Source organism: Poromitra crassiceps, assembly GCF_964638095.1.
Source record: "Poromitra crassiceps genome assembly, chromosome: 26".
In the NCBI taxonomy this organism is placed as follows: Eukaryota; Metazoa; Chordata; class Actinopteri; order Beryciformes; family Melamphaidae; genus Poromitra; species Poromitra crassiceps.
This window is the reverse complement of record NC_139640.1, coordinates 10,005,635-10,021,580: the sequence shown is the minus strand read 5'-3', so window position 1 is coordinate 10,021,580 and position 15,946 is coordinate 10,005,635. Positions and strand designations below refer to the sequence as shown.

Below are 15,946 nucleotides of genomic sequence, written 5' to 3'. Positions count from 1 at the left end.
AAATAAATAAAGTGGTCAATTTATTATGGCATATTACAAAAAAAGTCTTTATCAATAAACAATTCCAAGTCCTCGTCTTCAACTTCCGAGTCCAAATGCATGAATGCTCAAGTCCAAGTCCAAGTCTGAATCAGTGCTCAAGTCCAAGTGGAGTCACAAGTCCTGCAAATGAGTCCAGCACTCGTCGAGTCGGACTCGACTACAACACTGAGCGAATGTGCGAAAACGTTCTTCAGCTAAATAAAGACAGAAGAACGGAGGTCATTATCTTTGGCACTAAGGAAAAGAGGCAGACAAGTAGGGCTCACCTTGACTTCCTGTCTCTCAAGAGTAAAGACCAAGCTATCTTGGTGCTATTATGGATACCGATCTGACTTTAAAAAATAAACATAAAAAATATCAATACCATTACAAGATCAGCTTTTTATTACCTTAAAATATAACCAAAGGACAGACCCCTATACTCATTTAGAAAAGCTGATACATGCATTCATTATCAGCAGGTTAGACTCCGGTCTCCCCCCAAAAACTCGGGGGCGGTTACGGCTCCTTCAGAATGCTCTGGCCACTATTCTGACTAGACTAAGAAAAGCGAACCAATTACACCAGTTCTTAGATCACTGCATTAGCTTCCACTCTGCCATATCATTTATTTAAAAATTCTGCTGCTTGCCTAGAAAGCGCTAAATGGCTTAGCTCCAAAATACAGTTGTGACCTGCTCTTAGGATATGAGCCACCCAGACCTCTGAGGTGATCTGGGACCCGTCTGTTAGCAGGGTGAAAACTAAATGAGGTGAATCTGCCTTTAGTAATTATGCTCCCAATTACTGGAATACCCTTCCAGAAGCACTGACATGTGCTCCCACAGTCAGCTGTTTTAAAAGCCGGGTCAAAACTCCTTTTCTCTGTGGCCTTCCGCTAAATCATTGGTTCCCAAACTGTGGTCTGGCCTCCGCCTGGTGGTCCGCCAGAGAATTGCATTTTGGATTGGGCCGATTTCCGGAAATATCGCTATTTGGGAAACGTGTCATGCTAGCTTGTCAGGAAGGTAGCTAAATAGCACTCCAAAGTTAGGGGACATTTTGACGAAGGGGTTTTAAAGGGGTGCTCTTTTGTGTTGGCAGGTGTGTGTGTGTGTGTGTGTGTGTGTGTGTGTGTGTGTGTGTGTGTGTGTGTGAGTGAGTGTCCGTGTGTGTGTGTGTGTGTGTGTGTGTGTGTGTGTGTGTGTGTGTGTGTGTGTGTGTGTGTGTGTGTGTGTGTGAGAGTGTCCATGTGCGTCCATTTTGAACCAGCTAGTAGCTTTATATTGTTATTTAGCCTTTCTGCTGCTATTGCACGGTTAAATCATCACATTTTATTTTTTGGGGGGAAGGGGTCCCTGGGAAATTTGGTTTGCTACGTAGTGGTACTTGGTCTGAAAAGTTTGGGAACCCCTGCACTAAATCATCTGCATGCAACGTGTTATTCTCTATATCAATTTATTTTATTTCTTTTATGCATGTTTGACCTATTTTATCTCTATCTTTTTAATGTATTCTTTAATAGATGTGGTCTGTGTGTATGTATTTCTCTGTTTTATGTGAAGCACATTGTATTTATCTCGGCTCCCAGACAATTGGAGAGCTCTCCCTAAATTTGTTGTCCTTCATTTATCATATGGCTACATTAACCTAAACATGATCACTATTGTTTATATATTATGGAATAACTGTACATTTATATCTGTAGCACCATATAAAAACCAATTTACAGTTAGTTACCGGTGTATATTTATTTATTTATATTTATTCAGGTATTTTCTTTACTGCATCGTCTCGCTTCTTCAAAGGTCCCTTTAATTTCTCCTATTGATAAATGCACTACAGGGACGTCCACCATGTTGCATCAGACACTGCCTCCGGTGGCCACGCAAAGATCACCTCCATCAAACACCTGAAGTCTACCAAAACATATGAAACACAACCCTGTCATATTTCACATTGATTTAAGGTGTGTTTTTAAAGCCATAGCATGCCCTCAGAGCTTCACGCAATACCTCCATTCTCAGTTTGACTCCCACCTACTAGAATTTTTTCAACAAATTGTACATTCGTCAACTCTTTCTTCCAACTCACTAAAATTAACTGCCAGTTGGTTAGACTCTGACTTTAACACACACACACACATACACACACACACACACAAATCTCTGAAACTTCTCTCTTCTCGCTTTCATTATTCAGGAAGTACATGTGCCAAGTATGCGTGCAAAAGTCAAGTTTACTGTAATAATCATGTTTGACTCTTTTCCCTCTCTCCCATCTCTCCCCCGTCTTCCCTTTCTTCCAGGTGTTGTGGAGGCATGGACTGTAACTGCGTCAGTGATCTGCTGCTCCCCCCGGTGCCCGCCCTCTGGACGCCAGGTCAGTCCCATAGGTTGAGGCCACGTCTCGTCATAGACGCTGGTTTAGCTGGCTCAGCCTGGCTGGGGGCGGGGTCAGGGTGGGGTAAAAACCCCCGTTCTATCCATTCAGCAAAGTTAGAATTTAGCTGATAGCCCAGCCCAGGCAGACACGATCGGGGATTTAACCACCGCAGTAAACCCACATCTGAGCAGACGTCTTGTGTTCTGCTCTAGAACCCCCAAACCTGTAGTTTAGAGCCGCAGCACCGTCTTTTGGTGAGTCAGCCCATGAGATATATGGGCGGTTTTACCCCACTGGCGCGCCAGCCGTTTAACATTTTGTGGGCGTTCCCAGACATGCTGACTGTCTCTATTGTCATGTTAGGTTGAAGTAGCAGGTCCTTTCAAGAGTGATCTAATCTTGCTTTGTTGCATCAGATCTGCTACAAGGCACATCTTTCATTCTGAAAATAGCCTTGCACCTGCACACGTCTTTGAACATTGTGTAACTGAGCCATAACTTGTAACTGATAATACTTTACTCATCAGAATCATGATAATACTTTACTCATCAAAATCATGATAATACTTTACTCATCAAAATCATGATAATACTTTACTCATCAAAATCATGATAATACTTTACTCATCAAAATCATGATAATACTTTACTCATCAAAATCATGATAATACTTTACTCATCAAAATCATGATAATACTTTACTCATCAAAATCATGATAATACTTGATCATTATAGCGATGATGTCTCAGTAGTACTACTACCAGTGTTGGGCAAGTTACTTTCAAAATGTAATATACTACATATTACTAGTGACTTTCATTTGAAAGTAATAAGTTACTTTCCAATATTACTTTCTGTGTAGAGTAACTCGTTACTTATTACACTACTTTTGCATTACTTTTACCAAAACAACAGCAGCAGCAGAATGACATCGCTGCCCCGGTACATCCCGAAAAAGTATTTCAACCGCCTTGAAGTCAGTGTAAACAATCCAAAATTTGAAATGTTATTCTTTTCCTTTTTTATTGTCATCTATAGTGGTTATTTGCATAAAACACAGAGTTTGATTAGGAAATGATTGTATCTTTTTTAAATATGTGCTTTGATTTAATCAAATGTAACTCAATTTGTAACTTGAGTTACTTGACAAAGTAACTGGTATAATATTACTGAAATCCTATAAGTAATCAGTTATATTACTGAGTTACTGCTAAAAGTAATATATTACATGTAATATGTTACTTTTGTAATGAGTTACCCCCAACACCGGTGAACAAAGTCAGTTATACGCTATGTCCTTAGTGTTGACTGAGGCCAGTTGTTTTGCCAGGATTACTTGACTTAAAGAGCTAGTTAATTCTATCAGATGTAAAGCAGTCGGCTTTTAGGATTCAGGCTCCAGTAGCATCAATCAGATCTCTCCCAGAGAGCTGTCATCAGCCCACTGACCAATCTGTTGAGGCCAGGGGGCATTAGCACAGACTAACATTGCTCAAGGCATGTGCTCTGATATTAAACACATCATCCCTCACCCCCCATCACTCATCCGTCATGCGGACAGCAAATCCCCCTGGCGAGCACCAGGAAAAAACGACAGGCCCCCCCTATAACCACCATCCTCCCACTTTCCTGCTCCCATTTGCCCAGGCATCGCCTTCCCAGACTGGGCCTACAAGCCAGAGTCGAGCCCCGGCTCCAGACAGATCCAGCTGTGGCACTTCATCCTGGAGCTGCTGCAGAAGGAGGAGTACCAGGGGGTGATCGCCTGGCAGGGCGACTACGGAGAGTTTGTCATCAAGGACCCGGACGAGGTGGCCAAGTTGTGGGGGATGAGGAAATGCAAACCTCACATGAACTATGACAAGCTGAGCCGGGCACTGAGGTATGATGGGACATGTATGTTTCTGATTGTGTGTTCATGTTTTGGTAAAAGACGTCATGTCATCGTATGGGACAGCACCTACATTGTGAATGTCAGTCAGCAACAACTATCGTTATCAAACAAATCAAGCGTTTTATCAGATTGTTGGACTGAAGCCACACTTACATCTCTCTTCTCCATGTTAGTGAACATGGAGAGATAAAGATGGGTCTTTTCCTGGGGAGTGTCGATACCCTCAATTTCTCCTTATCTGTGGACATCCTAATAAAGCTAAATAAAAAATTCAATCGAGATTTCAAAATTAAGCATGTGCTTGGGCTTCATGAGAATTCCCTTCAGAAAAACTGCTTTGCACCAAGCTTGCTGAAAGTGATGAAAACAATCACCTTACATACAGTACCTTCAGTATTATACGTCACCCCCACCCACCCCCACACGGAGTTTTCTTATGCAAATGACAGCACCTAGACTTGTCCCCCCCCCCCACACACACCCCCTCCCTCTGCTTTCCTTTGGCCTCTTGTTAATGGGGGCTGTCGTCAGGGTCTAATTGTTATGAATTGGCTGGGGCCACAATTAGCCTTCTTAATTAGCCTCACTTAATTGCTCAATTAAGGGCCACGGCACAATTGCCACGCAAAGCAAAACACGTACACATCATTGCACCGGGCACGACCACTGTGGCTACATGCTGATACACGCCGCTGTGTTTGTTGATATAGTATGTATGTCTGCATAATGAGGCGCTCGGTATAGCCAGTGTTTAACGCTGAGGCTGTGCAACGCGCTCTGTACTGGCTGCACACACACCGTGGGTCACTTTGAAGGAAAGGAATTTGAACGCGGCAAACAATGACGTCCACGATTAAAGCTCCTATCGGCGCCGTGACAAGTCCCCAGGTTTGCAATTTGCAGCCTCCCTTCCTGCCCACTAGGGTTGGGAATCACCAGATGCCCACAATACGATACTAAAATTATACTTGAGTCACGATACGATAGTATTGCGATATTGCCGATATTGCGATATAGTGAATATTGCGATATATTGAATATTGCGATATTTCGATATATTGCAATTTCTTACTTTTTCAACTGCAAATGATGTCCCCAAAGGAAAACTTTGTCAACATCTGGTTTATATAAGAACAATTTTCCAGTCTGTACATCTGACTTCAACCATTTTATTGCAGCAACATTGTCAAGTAGACAGACGAACAACTTTCATAAAGTCATGTCATAGTTGCATGCACCTGACAAACTGAACTGTTTGTTGCAGTCTACTTACAGTCCACCTGTGTGGACTACTGTACTTAGGTAGTTTTTGAACAATGCAACTTCACTTCACTTGCACAAAACTTGTGCAGCCCATTCAGTAACTGGGGAATTTGTAAATTACTGTTATGACAAAACTGTTGCTGTTAAAACAAAATGAAAATATGCTACCATTTTTTTTTACTGCTGGCTTTGGAACTAAAGTTTAGTAGCCCGGGTGGCCTGGCATGGCCTGCAAAAAAAAACATTTTTTTTTTTTGCAATATCGATACTTGGCGTCCAAATATCGATACAATATCGTCAGGCAAAATATCGCGATACTATGGTGTATCGATTTTTTCCCCCACCCCTACTGCCCACCTTACCTGAACGCTCAGTCTCGTTACCTGGCCCAGATGGCATCGTGAGCTGGCATCCTGGCAGACTGTAGATTGTGACACCTCAGTGGGTGGCACAGGAAACACACGGCGCGACATGCCCAGCGGGAGACACCTGAGGTCGTTACCGTGGCGACGTCTCTTGTTATTCCACCTCTTTGTGTTTACTGCTGGAGACAGTGACAGCTTCTTGAGTTCATATGCATTACACTTCACCTAGGTTGGATATCATTGGATATAATCTTTGATATCTCTTCTTTACTTTACTTTATTGGTTTATTGTGACGGGACAATGCACATTAATGGACATGTTCAGAAATACAGAAGCCTCTATATACGAAAACATGTAAATATGCCGGAGTTAGCTAATGCTAATTTAAGTTCTGATACTTAAAATTCAATACCATGTTGACAACTCCCCCCCCCCCCCGCCATATAACTCTTCATTAAATGAAAGTACATTTCATTATTCAATAGGGTAAATTATTCTCGATTTAACATTAACATGCACCTGTACATTAACCTGACGCTGCCAGATGGACGGTATAGCTCCACATAGGTTTCACTAAATGTGAGTTCACGTGACGGGCGGTTTACCAGGCTACCTGTACATGCCTTGTGCTGTTGAAACTGAAATCAATGTATTTACTCTGTGCTCGTTACAAATGCCCATAAACAATGTTTCTCATTGTAGAAGCCAATATCTTTAAGCTTTTCGATACCTTCCAATATACCCTTTTATGCCATAAAATTGATAATACCAAAAATCAAGACAGTATTGTTTTTGAATTCCTAACAAGTCCTATGCATCACAGAGGCAGCCCTTTGTTTTGTTCATTGGAAACGCTGCTGTGTGTCAGTGGGTGCACAACCTCTGATTCAGGAGTTTAGCTTCTTGACTTTGGCTGCGTTTCCCAACAAAGACGCTTCTTAAGGAGTTAAGAAGCTTCTTAACTCCTTAAGAAGGAGTTAAGAAGGCTGTTTCCCAAACACCTTCTTAACAGCCTTCTTAGAGGCTGTTAAGAAGGGTGTAAGAAGGCTCTTAAGAAGGGTTCTGTGAAAGGTGCTATATAAATCCACAACATTCTTATTATAAAAGGAATCCATTCTGATTAGAGGAATATAGCCTACGGTAAAACATTTAAAACACAAGTAACCATATTACATAGAGGAGAGATTTTCAAGTGTTCCCCAATTTTAAACACTAAAAGGTGCATGAAAGAAAGGAAACAGGGAAAAACACAACAGTGGACTATATTATTATGTCCTTTTGTCTGACGCGGCTGAATCTGCCAGTGTTTCGTCATTAAGAAGGTGTTAAGAATGACCCAGACCCTTCTTACAAAACCTTCTTAACGAAAGATCATCTTAGGCTAAGAAGCAATCGGGAAACGCGTTGGCTTCGTTGGCTTCTTACGGGAACCTTAAGAAGGGTCAAAGAAGCTTCTTAGCTTCTTAAGAAGCTTTTGGGAAACGCAGCCTTCTTAACGGAAGATCAACTTAGGCTAAGAAGCAATCGGGAGCTTCTTTGACCCTTCTTAAGGCTCCCCGTAAGAAGCTTCTTAGCGCTAAGAAGCTTTTGGGAAATGCAGCCAAAGTGTCTGTTAGCAGAAGAATAGAATTTGCCTTTATAGAACCATATTGTATTGAATCGAGGCAGCCAGACAGCAATTGATTTGTGGAAGGAGGGGCTAAATAAAAACAGTGGGAAATCAGATAGCTCTGGCCCTACAGGACTAGAGTTGTTTACCTATGCTCTGTGTTAGGGAGAAAAGCAAAGGCCTTAATGCCGGCATTATATTAAGCCTTTCCTCCTCTTTTCCTTTTTTTCCTTCATCCCCCTCATCTCATCCCCTTCCTCCTTTCATATCCTCTGCTTCACAGGTATTACTACAACAAGCGCATTTTGCACAAAACCAAAGGGAAGCGTTTCACTTACAAGTTCAACTTCAGCAAGGTGGTGCTGGTGAACTACCCCCTCCTGGACATGGCCAACTCGCCCTTCCTGCTGGCCCAGAATCACTTCAACGGGGGCTCCGCCGCACCGGACTGCAGCCCAGAGGTATGGAGGGGAGGAGGGGATGGATCTGGAGAGGATGAGATTGATGGTTGGGAGGGATGGAAGGAGGAAAAGCGGGAAGAGATGAAGTGATGAAACAAGTACAAATATGGGGGGCAGAGAAGCATATATATATATATATATATTTTTTTTTATCCCATTTTTAAACCCCATTAGTGCTAATTTAATTTATTTATCCTGGTTGCTACTCCACCCTCTGCCGATCTGGGGAGAGCCAAAACTGGCTCCATGCTTCCTCCGAGACATGGGCAGTTAGCCAGCCGCTTCTTTTCACCTGACAGGGGAAGCTTCACCGGTAGGACATAGCACGTGGGAGGATCACGCTATTCCAACCAGTTCCCCTCCCTCCGAACAGGCGCCCTTAACGACCAGAGGAGGAACCACATTAGCAACCAGGATATTGCATGTTTTGGTGAGGGGGTTCCTATATGAAGGAAACCCCCGGGAGGCACGGGGAGAACATGCAAACTCCACACAGAAAGGCCCTTTTGACGACCCCACCCGGGTGGTGGACACTCGAGGACATGCGGACGGGCACTCATTCCTTCAGCGTTCACAGCATCCCAGGTGGGAATCGAACCCAGGACCTTCGAGCTGTGAGGCGACAGCGCTTACCACTGCACCACCGTACCCCCTATATATATATATATATATATATATATATATATATACGGTATATATATATAGTTTGTTTTTGTTATGATTACCTATCTTCAGTATTGTGCACATAATTCAGTAACCAGCCCTACAGGGAACAATGGAAACCTAGCTGTATGTACTACAAAAGCTGGAACAACAAGAAATGCAGGAGTGATATCGAGACATGATAGCCAATGCTTAATTGTTTATTAAACAGGATTTAATTTGGGTAACCGAAATCCATTTCATTCTAGTGATCCGTCTGTGTCTGTTGTAGTTCCCGGGCTCCTGCTGTGCACTCTGCTTTTTGAAAGGGGATGGGGTTTGTAGCTACTCATCGCGTCTATCTTTTATTCAATGTCTCTAATGGAAGGCCAGTGGTCGTAATAGAATACAATTCACTTATTTGCCCTGAGAGATTGTGAATTTTTTTTACAAAGATAAATTGTATCAGAACGCCAGAGGTGAAACATGAATAAAACTGTCCTCGTTCAATTTGGAAATATATAACGTTATAACTTCACTGATGGGCCCATCAAAGAGGGGAGGGGAAATAAAATAAATGTAATAAATGTGACTAAATAATGGGAGTAACCACATAACTACACGTGTATTGTAGAGTGCTTTATTTGGACCTGCTGCCATTGTGAGTTATATTTTATATTTCATTATTTTAGACAAGAAATGTTCCAGAAAGTGCACACATAACTTAAAAACTACAGTAGATTCATCCATCACTTGTCTGTGCCCTCCTTAAGAGGGGGGTTAAGGAGAGAGACAGACGCTGAAGGAGAAAGTGGAGGCGGGGGGAAGAAGACGTTACCCCCCCCCTCCTCCGTTCTCTCTCTCATCCTCGTCTCCGTGGCGATGGTGTATATCCATCTGATCTGTATATCCATCTGTCATCGATTGAAAATGAAAGAAATGGAAAGTAAAAAGGGTCGCGTCAGATCAGATCAATGGCGCCTCATTAATGCGGGTTTGTTAAGCAACGCAGATCATGCGGCTTGGGAGTAACCTACAGTCTCGCCTTTCAAACTTGGGGGCTGAGGGGGTGACAGATACTATTGATCCAAAGTCGTGCTAGGAGGAAAAAAAAATCCCCCCCAAATGCCCCCTCGATTCTTTCGCTGCTCCATTTATTTTATCTCCTCCTCCTCACTTATTTTTTAAAATACCTCTATGCACACGGCAATTGACATGCACACTGCAGTCAAAAAAAAAAAAAAAAAAAAAATCTCAGATCTCAGTCCTATTCGTCCTTTTGTCCGCCATTTATCCTTTGTAGCCACGTTCTTAATCGCTGGCCTCCATTTGACTCCGTCCTCTTCCTGCCTTTGAGTCTCTTGAGCCTCTGAGTCCTGCAACCTCCCGTTTCCTCCAAGTCCCCCGTGGCACCCGCTTTTATCCTGTCCTTGCTGCGGCAGTGGCACTGTTTACATCATCACATTCTGTGGGGTGCCACACTGTCATCAAATGACCAGTGTTGGGGGTAACTCATTACAAAAGTAACATATTACATGTAATATATTACTTTTAGCAGTAACTCAGTAATATAACTTATTACTTATAGGATTTCAGTAATATTATACCAGTTACTTTGTCAAGTAACACAAGTTACAAATTATTCGTTTAAAAAAAAAAATCAAAGCACATGTTTAAATAAAGATACAATAATTTCCTAATCAAACTGTGTGTTTTTATGCAAATAACCACTATAGATGACAATAACAAAGGAAAAGAATAACATTTAGAATCTTGGATTGTTTACACTGACTTCAAGGTGGTTGACATTATTTGTCGGGATGGTTCCGGGGCGGCGACGTCATTCTGCTGCTGCTGTTATTACAGTGAAACTAATGCAAAAGTAGTGTAATAAGTAACGAGTTACTCTACACAGACAGTAATATTGTAAAGTAACTTATCACTTTCAAATGAAAGTAACTAGTAATATGCAATATATTACATTTTGAAAGTAACTTGCCCAACACTGCAAATGACTTGCACCCTGCACAAGGTGGCTTTGTAGGAATACATACTCTATGTTTTGGAATTTGGAGTAAAATTAGATTTGTTTTTAAATGATATGAACTGATCATTGTACTCTTCGTTTCTTCTTCTTTCTCTCTCTTTCTCAGGCCCTACAGTCCCTGTTTCCTCGTTTGCCAGACTCGGGCAGAGGGACGTCCCTGTTCGATCGAGGCACCGCAGCACCGGGACCAGAGGGAGACAAGCTGAGGCTGGACGCGTTCCCCTTTCTCAGTTCAGGTGAGAAGAGACAAGTTACTGTAAGATGACCAGTGCCGCCGGTCTGTCGTGACCAGTGTTGGGGGTAACTCATTACAAAAGTAACATATTACATGTAATATATTACTTTTAGCAGTAACTCAGTAATATAACTTATTACTTATAGGATAACAGTAATATTACACCAGTTACTTTGTCAAGTAACTCAAGTTACAAATTGAGTTACAATATTTTGGTCAAAGCACATATTTAAATAAAGATACAATCATTCCCTAATCAAATTGTGCAGTTTTATGCAAATAACCACTATAGATGACCAGTGTTGGGGGTAACTCATTACAAAAGTAACATGTTACATGTAATATATTACTTTTAGCAGTAACTCAGTAAGATAACTTATTACTTATAGGATAACTAATATTATACCAGTTACTTTGTCAAGTAACTCAAGTTGCAAATTGAGTTACATTATTTTGGTCAAAGCATATATTTAAATAAAGATACAATCATTCCCTAATAAAATTGTGCCGTTTTATGCAAATAACTACTATAGATGACAATAACAAAGGAAAAGGATAACATTTCGAATTTTGGATTGTTTACACTGACTTCAAGACGGTTTCAATTATTTTTCGGGATGGTTCCGGGGCGGCGATGTCATTCTGCTACTGCTGTTATTTTTGATGAAAGTAATGCAAAAGTAGTGTAACAAGTAACAAGTTACTCTACACAGAAAGTAATATTGTAAAGTAACTTTCAAATGAAAGTAATTAGTAATATGTAGTATATTACATTTTGAAAGTAACTTGCCCAACACTGGTCGTGACGCACACGGGTGGAGAGAATGTTGAGAAATAAATCAGACAAAAAGGAGGAGGAGTTAGTCAGACACTCTTAGTGCTAGAGCTTATAGACTGCTGGGCCCCAAAAAAACAAGCCCGACCCGATCCGAGCCCATTCTGTGTGGGCCCGTCCCGTTCCCATTGGCTACATTCACGGGCTCGAGCCCCGGCCCGAACCCCGAGATTGTGTTAGTAAGATGTCTGTTTATCTAAACTATAACCCAGGCTTATGAATACATAAGGTTTTAAGGTTACAATGTTATATAACACTCTCATTATCACACAAAATATGACCCAATAGGCATATAGGAACTGGAAGTATGCACAGAAAGGAGACAGAGAGGCCATTTACACCTGGCGTTAACATGTGGTTTCTGCCATCAGATTGCAATCCGATTGTGTTTTATCACTTCAGCCTGATTGCATTTACACCTGGCGTTAACATGCGTTTTCTGCAATCTGATTGCAATCAGATTGCAGAAATGGTTGTCCTCTCAATCGGCATAAAGTTGGTGTATCCAGATTGAGAGGACACATTGCATTTACACTTGTGTTCAATGTGTACACAATGCATCCCTGACCACCTCCGGAGGTGGTTTGGCCGATCAGATTTGCAATCCTTCTTCGATGCGTTTTGGGGGTGTTTACACCTGGCATTTCAAGTGATGAAAACACAATCTGATTGCAATCTGATCACAGAAGACGCATGTTAGCGCCAGGTGTAAATGGCCTCTTAAACAAAGAAAGGAGGAGATGGAGGAAAAAACAAAATGAAAAAAATAAATGAACAGTTATTGTTAACGGAAATAAGAGACCCATTACAGCCTGCAGTTAGGTGAGAGAGGCCAGAATTATGAATTATGCATATCAGCTAGTGGTCAGAGCGAGCATGAACAAATCAGCCACAAACTCAGTATGACCACTTGCCCTCCTCTATTTCAGCATGCCCCAAAGTGGAGGTTTCATTATTTGTGTGTCACTGCAGCAATGGATGCGTGTATGTTGTTGTCTGGCTCTCCTTGATTATTATGTGTGTTTACGCATCCGCCGTCTTTGTTTCTATTTTTCTCTATATACACGTGCTTTTCAGTGCCGCTGCATCAGAATCAGTGTTGGGGGTAACTCATTACAAAAGTAACATGTTACATGTAATATATTACTTTTAGCAGTAACTCAGTAATATAACTTATTACTTATAGGATTTCAGTAATATTATATCAGTTACTTTGTCAAGTAACTCAAGTTACAAATTGAGTTACATTGTATTAAATCAAAGCACACATTTAAAAAAGATACAATCATTTCCTAATCAAACTGTGTGTTGTTTTTATGCAAATAACCACTATAGATGACAATAGCAAAGGAAAAGAATAACATTTAGAATTTTGGATTGTTTACACTGACTTCAAGGCGGTTGAAATAATTTTTCGGGATGGTTCCGGGGCAGCGATGTCATTCTGCTGCTGCTGTTGTTTTGGTAAAAGTAATGCAAAAGTAGTGTAAATAAGTAACGAGTTACTCTACACAGAAAGTAATATTGTAAAGTAACTTATTACTTTCAAATGAAAGTAACTAGTAATATTACATTTTGAAAGTAACTTGCCCAACACTGGTGTCTGCTTACTGTGCAGAGCTGCCGCTGAGTTAGTGTGTAAACAGACATGCATGTAGACTCACACACAACCTGAACCCCCCGCGCCCCCCCACTTATGTTTGTCCTCAGGTCCTATTCCCCCCTTCTTCCCTTCCCATCCTCCTCTCCCTCCCATGTGCCCCCGCTGTCCTAATCCCTTCCCAGGCAGGAAGGCCCTAATTGAGGGTGCAGGCTTCAGTTTGTGGCCTGTGGGCGTCCCCATTACTGTGTTTTCATAAGCAAGTGAGGCCTGTGCGCCCGACTGATTCAATATTCATGTGTCTGCCAGCTACTCCTGGCTCCAGCACACTGAGACACTTCACCACTGTGCCAAATTAGCCCTGCATAGTAAATAACAGAGTGAAAGAGAGAGAGAGGGAGAAAGAGTGAGACTAAAAGAGAGGGAGAGAGAGGGAGGAGGGGGAGAGAGAGGGAGAGAGAGAATCTCTGAGTCGGCTGTCAGTTGGAAGGAAGTACAGTAGGGTTTTTGTTTGTTCAATAAAATTGAATTCCAGCATCACTTCAATTTTACCCCCTTTTTCTGTGATCAAATGATGCTTACAAGTTACCCAAATCAAACAGAGCGCACTGGTGTATTTGCTATACATTAAAAGGTTCATCTACACTGGTGTATTTGCTATACATTAAAAGGTTCATCTACACTGGCGTATTTGCTATACATTAAAAGGTTCATCTACGGTGGCATGTCAAAACAGTGGGGGGGGGAACAAGAGATGGACAGATTGCAAGCTTGATTTCTGTCAATGACTTAACCTCTGCTAGCACATGGACTACTGTAGGTTTCTATCACAAGCATTTTTTATTATTTTTTACGATGAGACTGTCGCCACTGTGATACATCTTCAAAACAGTGGCAGCATTTTTCAAAGTATTGTATTTTTTTTACAGTATATCACCCGATGGATGTAAACTCTGATGCCTCATCATTCTGATTACTCACTATGGCTATTAAAATGAATCTTGAATTCTTTATTTTTTTTTTTATTATATATATATATATATATATATATATATATATGCTTCTCTGCCCCCCATATTTTTACTTGTTTCATCACTTCATCTCTTCCTGCCTTTCCTCCATCCCCTCCTCCCCTCCATACCTCTGGGCTGCAGTATATATATATATATATATATATATATATATATATATATATATATATATATATATATATATATATATATATATAGTCTGTGAAGTTTTGCATTTGTCTCCACAATTCAGAATCTCTAGTTTGCAGTTGAAAGTGGAAAAGTACTACATATTACTGGCATGCATAAATGAACCATCACTTTTTGTTGTTGTTGAAAGCAACCGTAGCAGAATTAGCCCCTGTGGCTTCTGATTAGACTTGCTAATACCTTTGAACATAATTAGCCAACATTCTTGGATGTTGTATGTCAAGTCAAGAAACCTTTAGCCCTTGTGAGAGCTAACCCCTCTGTCTCTGCATCGTCTCTGTCCTATAGGTGCTCCATGTTACTCCAAACCTCCTTCCCTGCTGGGCCCTTACGCTCGCAACCCACCCTTTGACTACCCCTGGGGCTTCAACCCCTACCTCCCAGGAGCCTTCTCTCTCAACAACTGCCCCAAACTGCCCCCCGGCTCCCTCTACCCCTCCCACTTTTACCCCAACCCTTTGCAGAGCAGCCTTTCCCAGCTCCCCCACCCCTTCTCCTCCCTGCTGCCCCCCGGGGGCGAGGCGGCGGGCGGGGGTGAGAGGGGAGCGACGGGACAAACGGGAGGGACAAATGGCACGGCGGGTGGCCCGCCCAGACTCCTACTCCCCCCCTACCCGGGGAGCCTGGCGATCGGCCGGACGGACATAGGGGCTTCGGTGGGGGACAGGGAAAGGGCGGAGGGCAATCCGCCCCACGGCATGGGGCTAGGACTGGGCCTAGGCCTGGGGCTCGGGCTCGGGCTGGGAGGGGTGAGCCTGGCGGCCGGGGCCGGCACAGGCAAGCAGAGCCCCTCGGAGCGGAGAGGAGGAGGGCTGAAGCAAGACCCGGAGTCGGACTCGGACCTGGAGATCACGGATCTGAGCGACTGCAGTTCGGAGAATGAAAACGAGCACGAATTTGGCACGGGCAAGGAAGCCAGGCTGCCGAGTCGATCACAGATCGTGTTGGATGGAAAGAAAGGCGGTGTGCTGCCACCCCTCTCCTCCATCCCGCCTCCAGTGTCCCCCCACCCTCTGAAGAGCCTGGTGCCCGTCGCTCCTCCACCTCCGTCCCTTCCTCCGCCCCTGTCCCCTGCCAAGGCTCTGCATGAAAGACACAGGGAGACAGAGACTCTCAAAATGATCCGCAGCTAATACATTTTCTCTTCTGTGTCCACCATCTTGCCAGTCTTACTCTCTATATACCTCTCTTTTTCTCTCCTTTCACTCGTCGGAGACACTGTTGGGCTTTTTATTCTCAATTTGCAACTGACACATTCACAATCTCCCCCCCAAGAAATCACTTACGTTCTTGGTTTCTGAAATTCGTTTTTTTTTGCCCTCTATTTTTTTCCTATCTAGCTTTTTAACTTGCATACAGTCCACTAC

The 15,946-nt window shown here is 42.5% G+C and overlaps 1 protein-coding gene across 1 annotated transcript; it reads left to right on the top strand.

The window, feature by feature from the left end:
* Positions 1 to 2,342: 2,342 nt before the first annotated feature.
* erfl1 (Ets2 repressor factor like 1) lies at positions 2,343 to 15,712 on the top strand (the record flags this gene model as incomplete). Its single annotated transcript, XM_083661189.1, has 5 exons — positions 2,343 to 2,403; positions 4,055 to 4,289; positions 7,823 to 8,000; positions 10,796 to 10,925; positions 14,868 to 15,712. 5 exons carry the CDS (start codon positions 2,343 to 2,345, stop codon positions 15,710 to 15,712), a joined length of 1,449 nt encoding a protein of 482 aa, XP_083517315.1.
* Between the last annotated feature and the right edge of the window lie 234 nt (positions 15,713 to 15,946).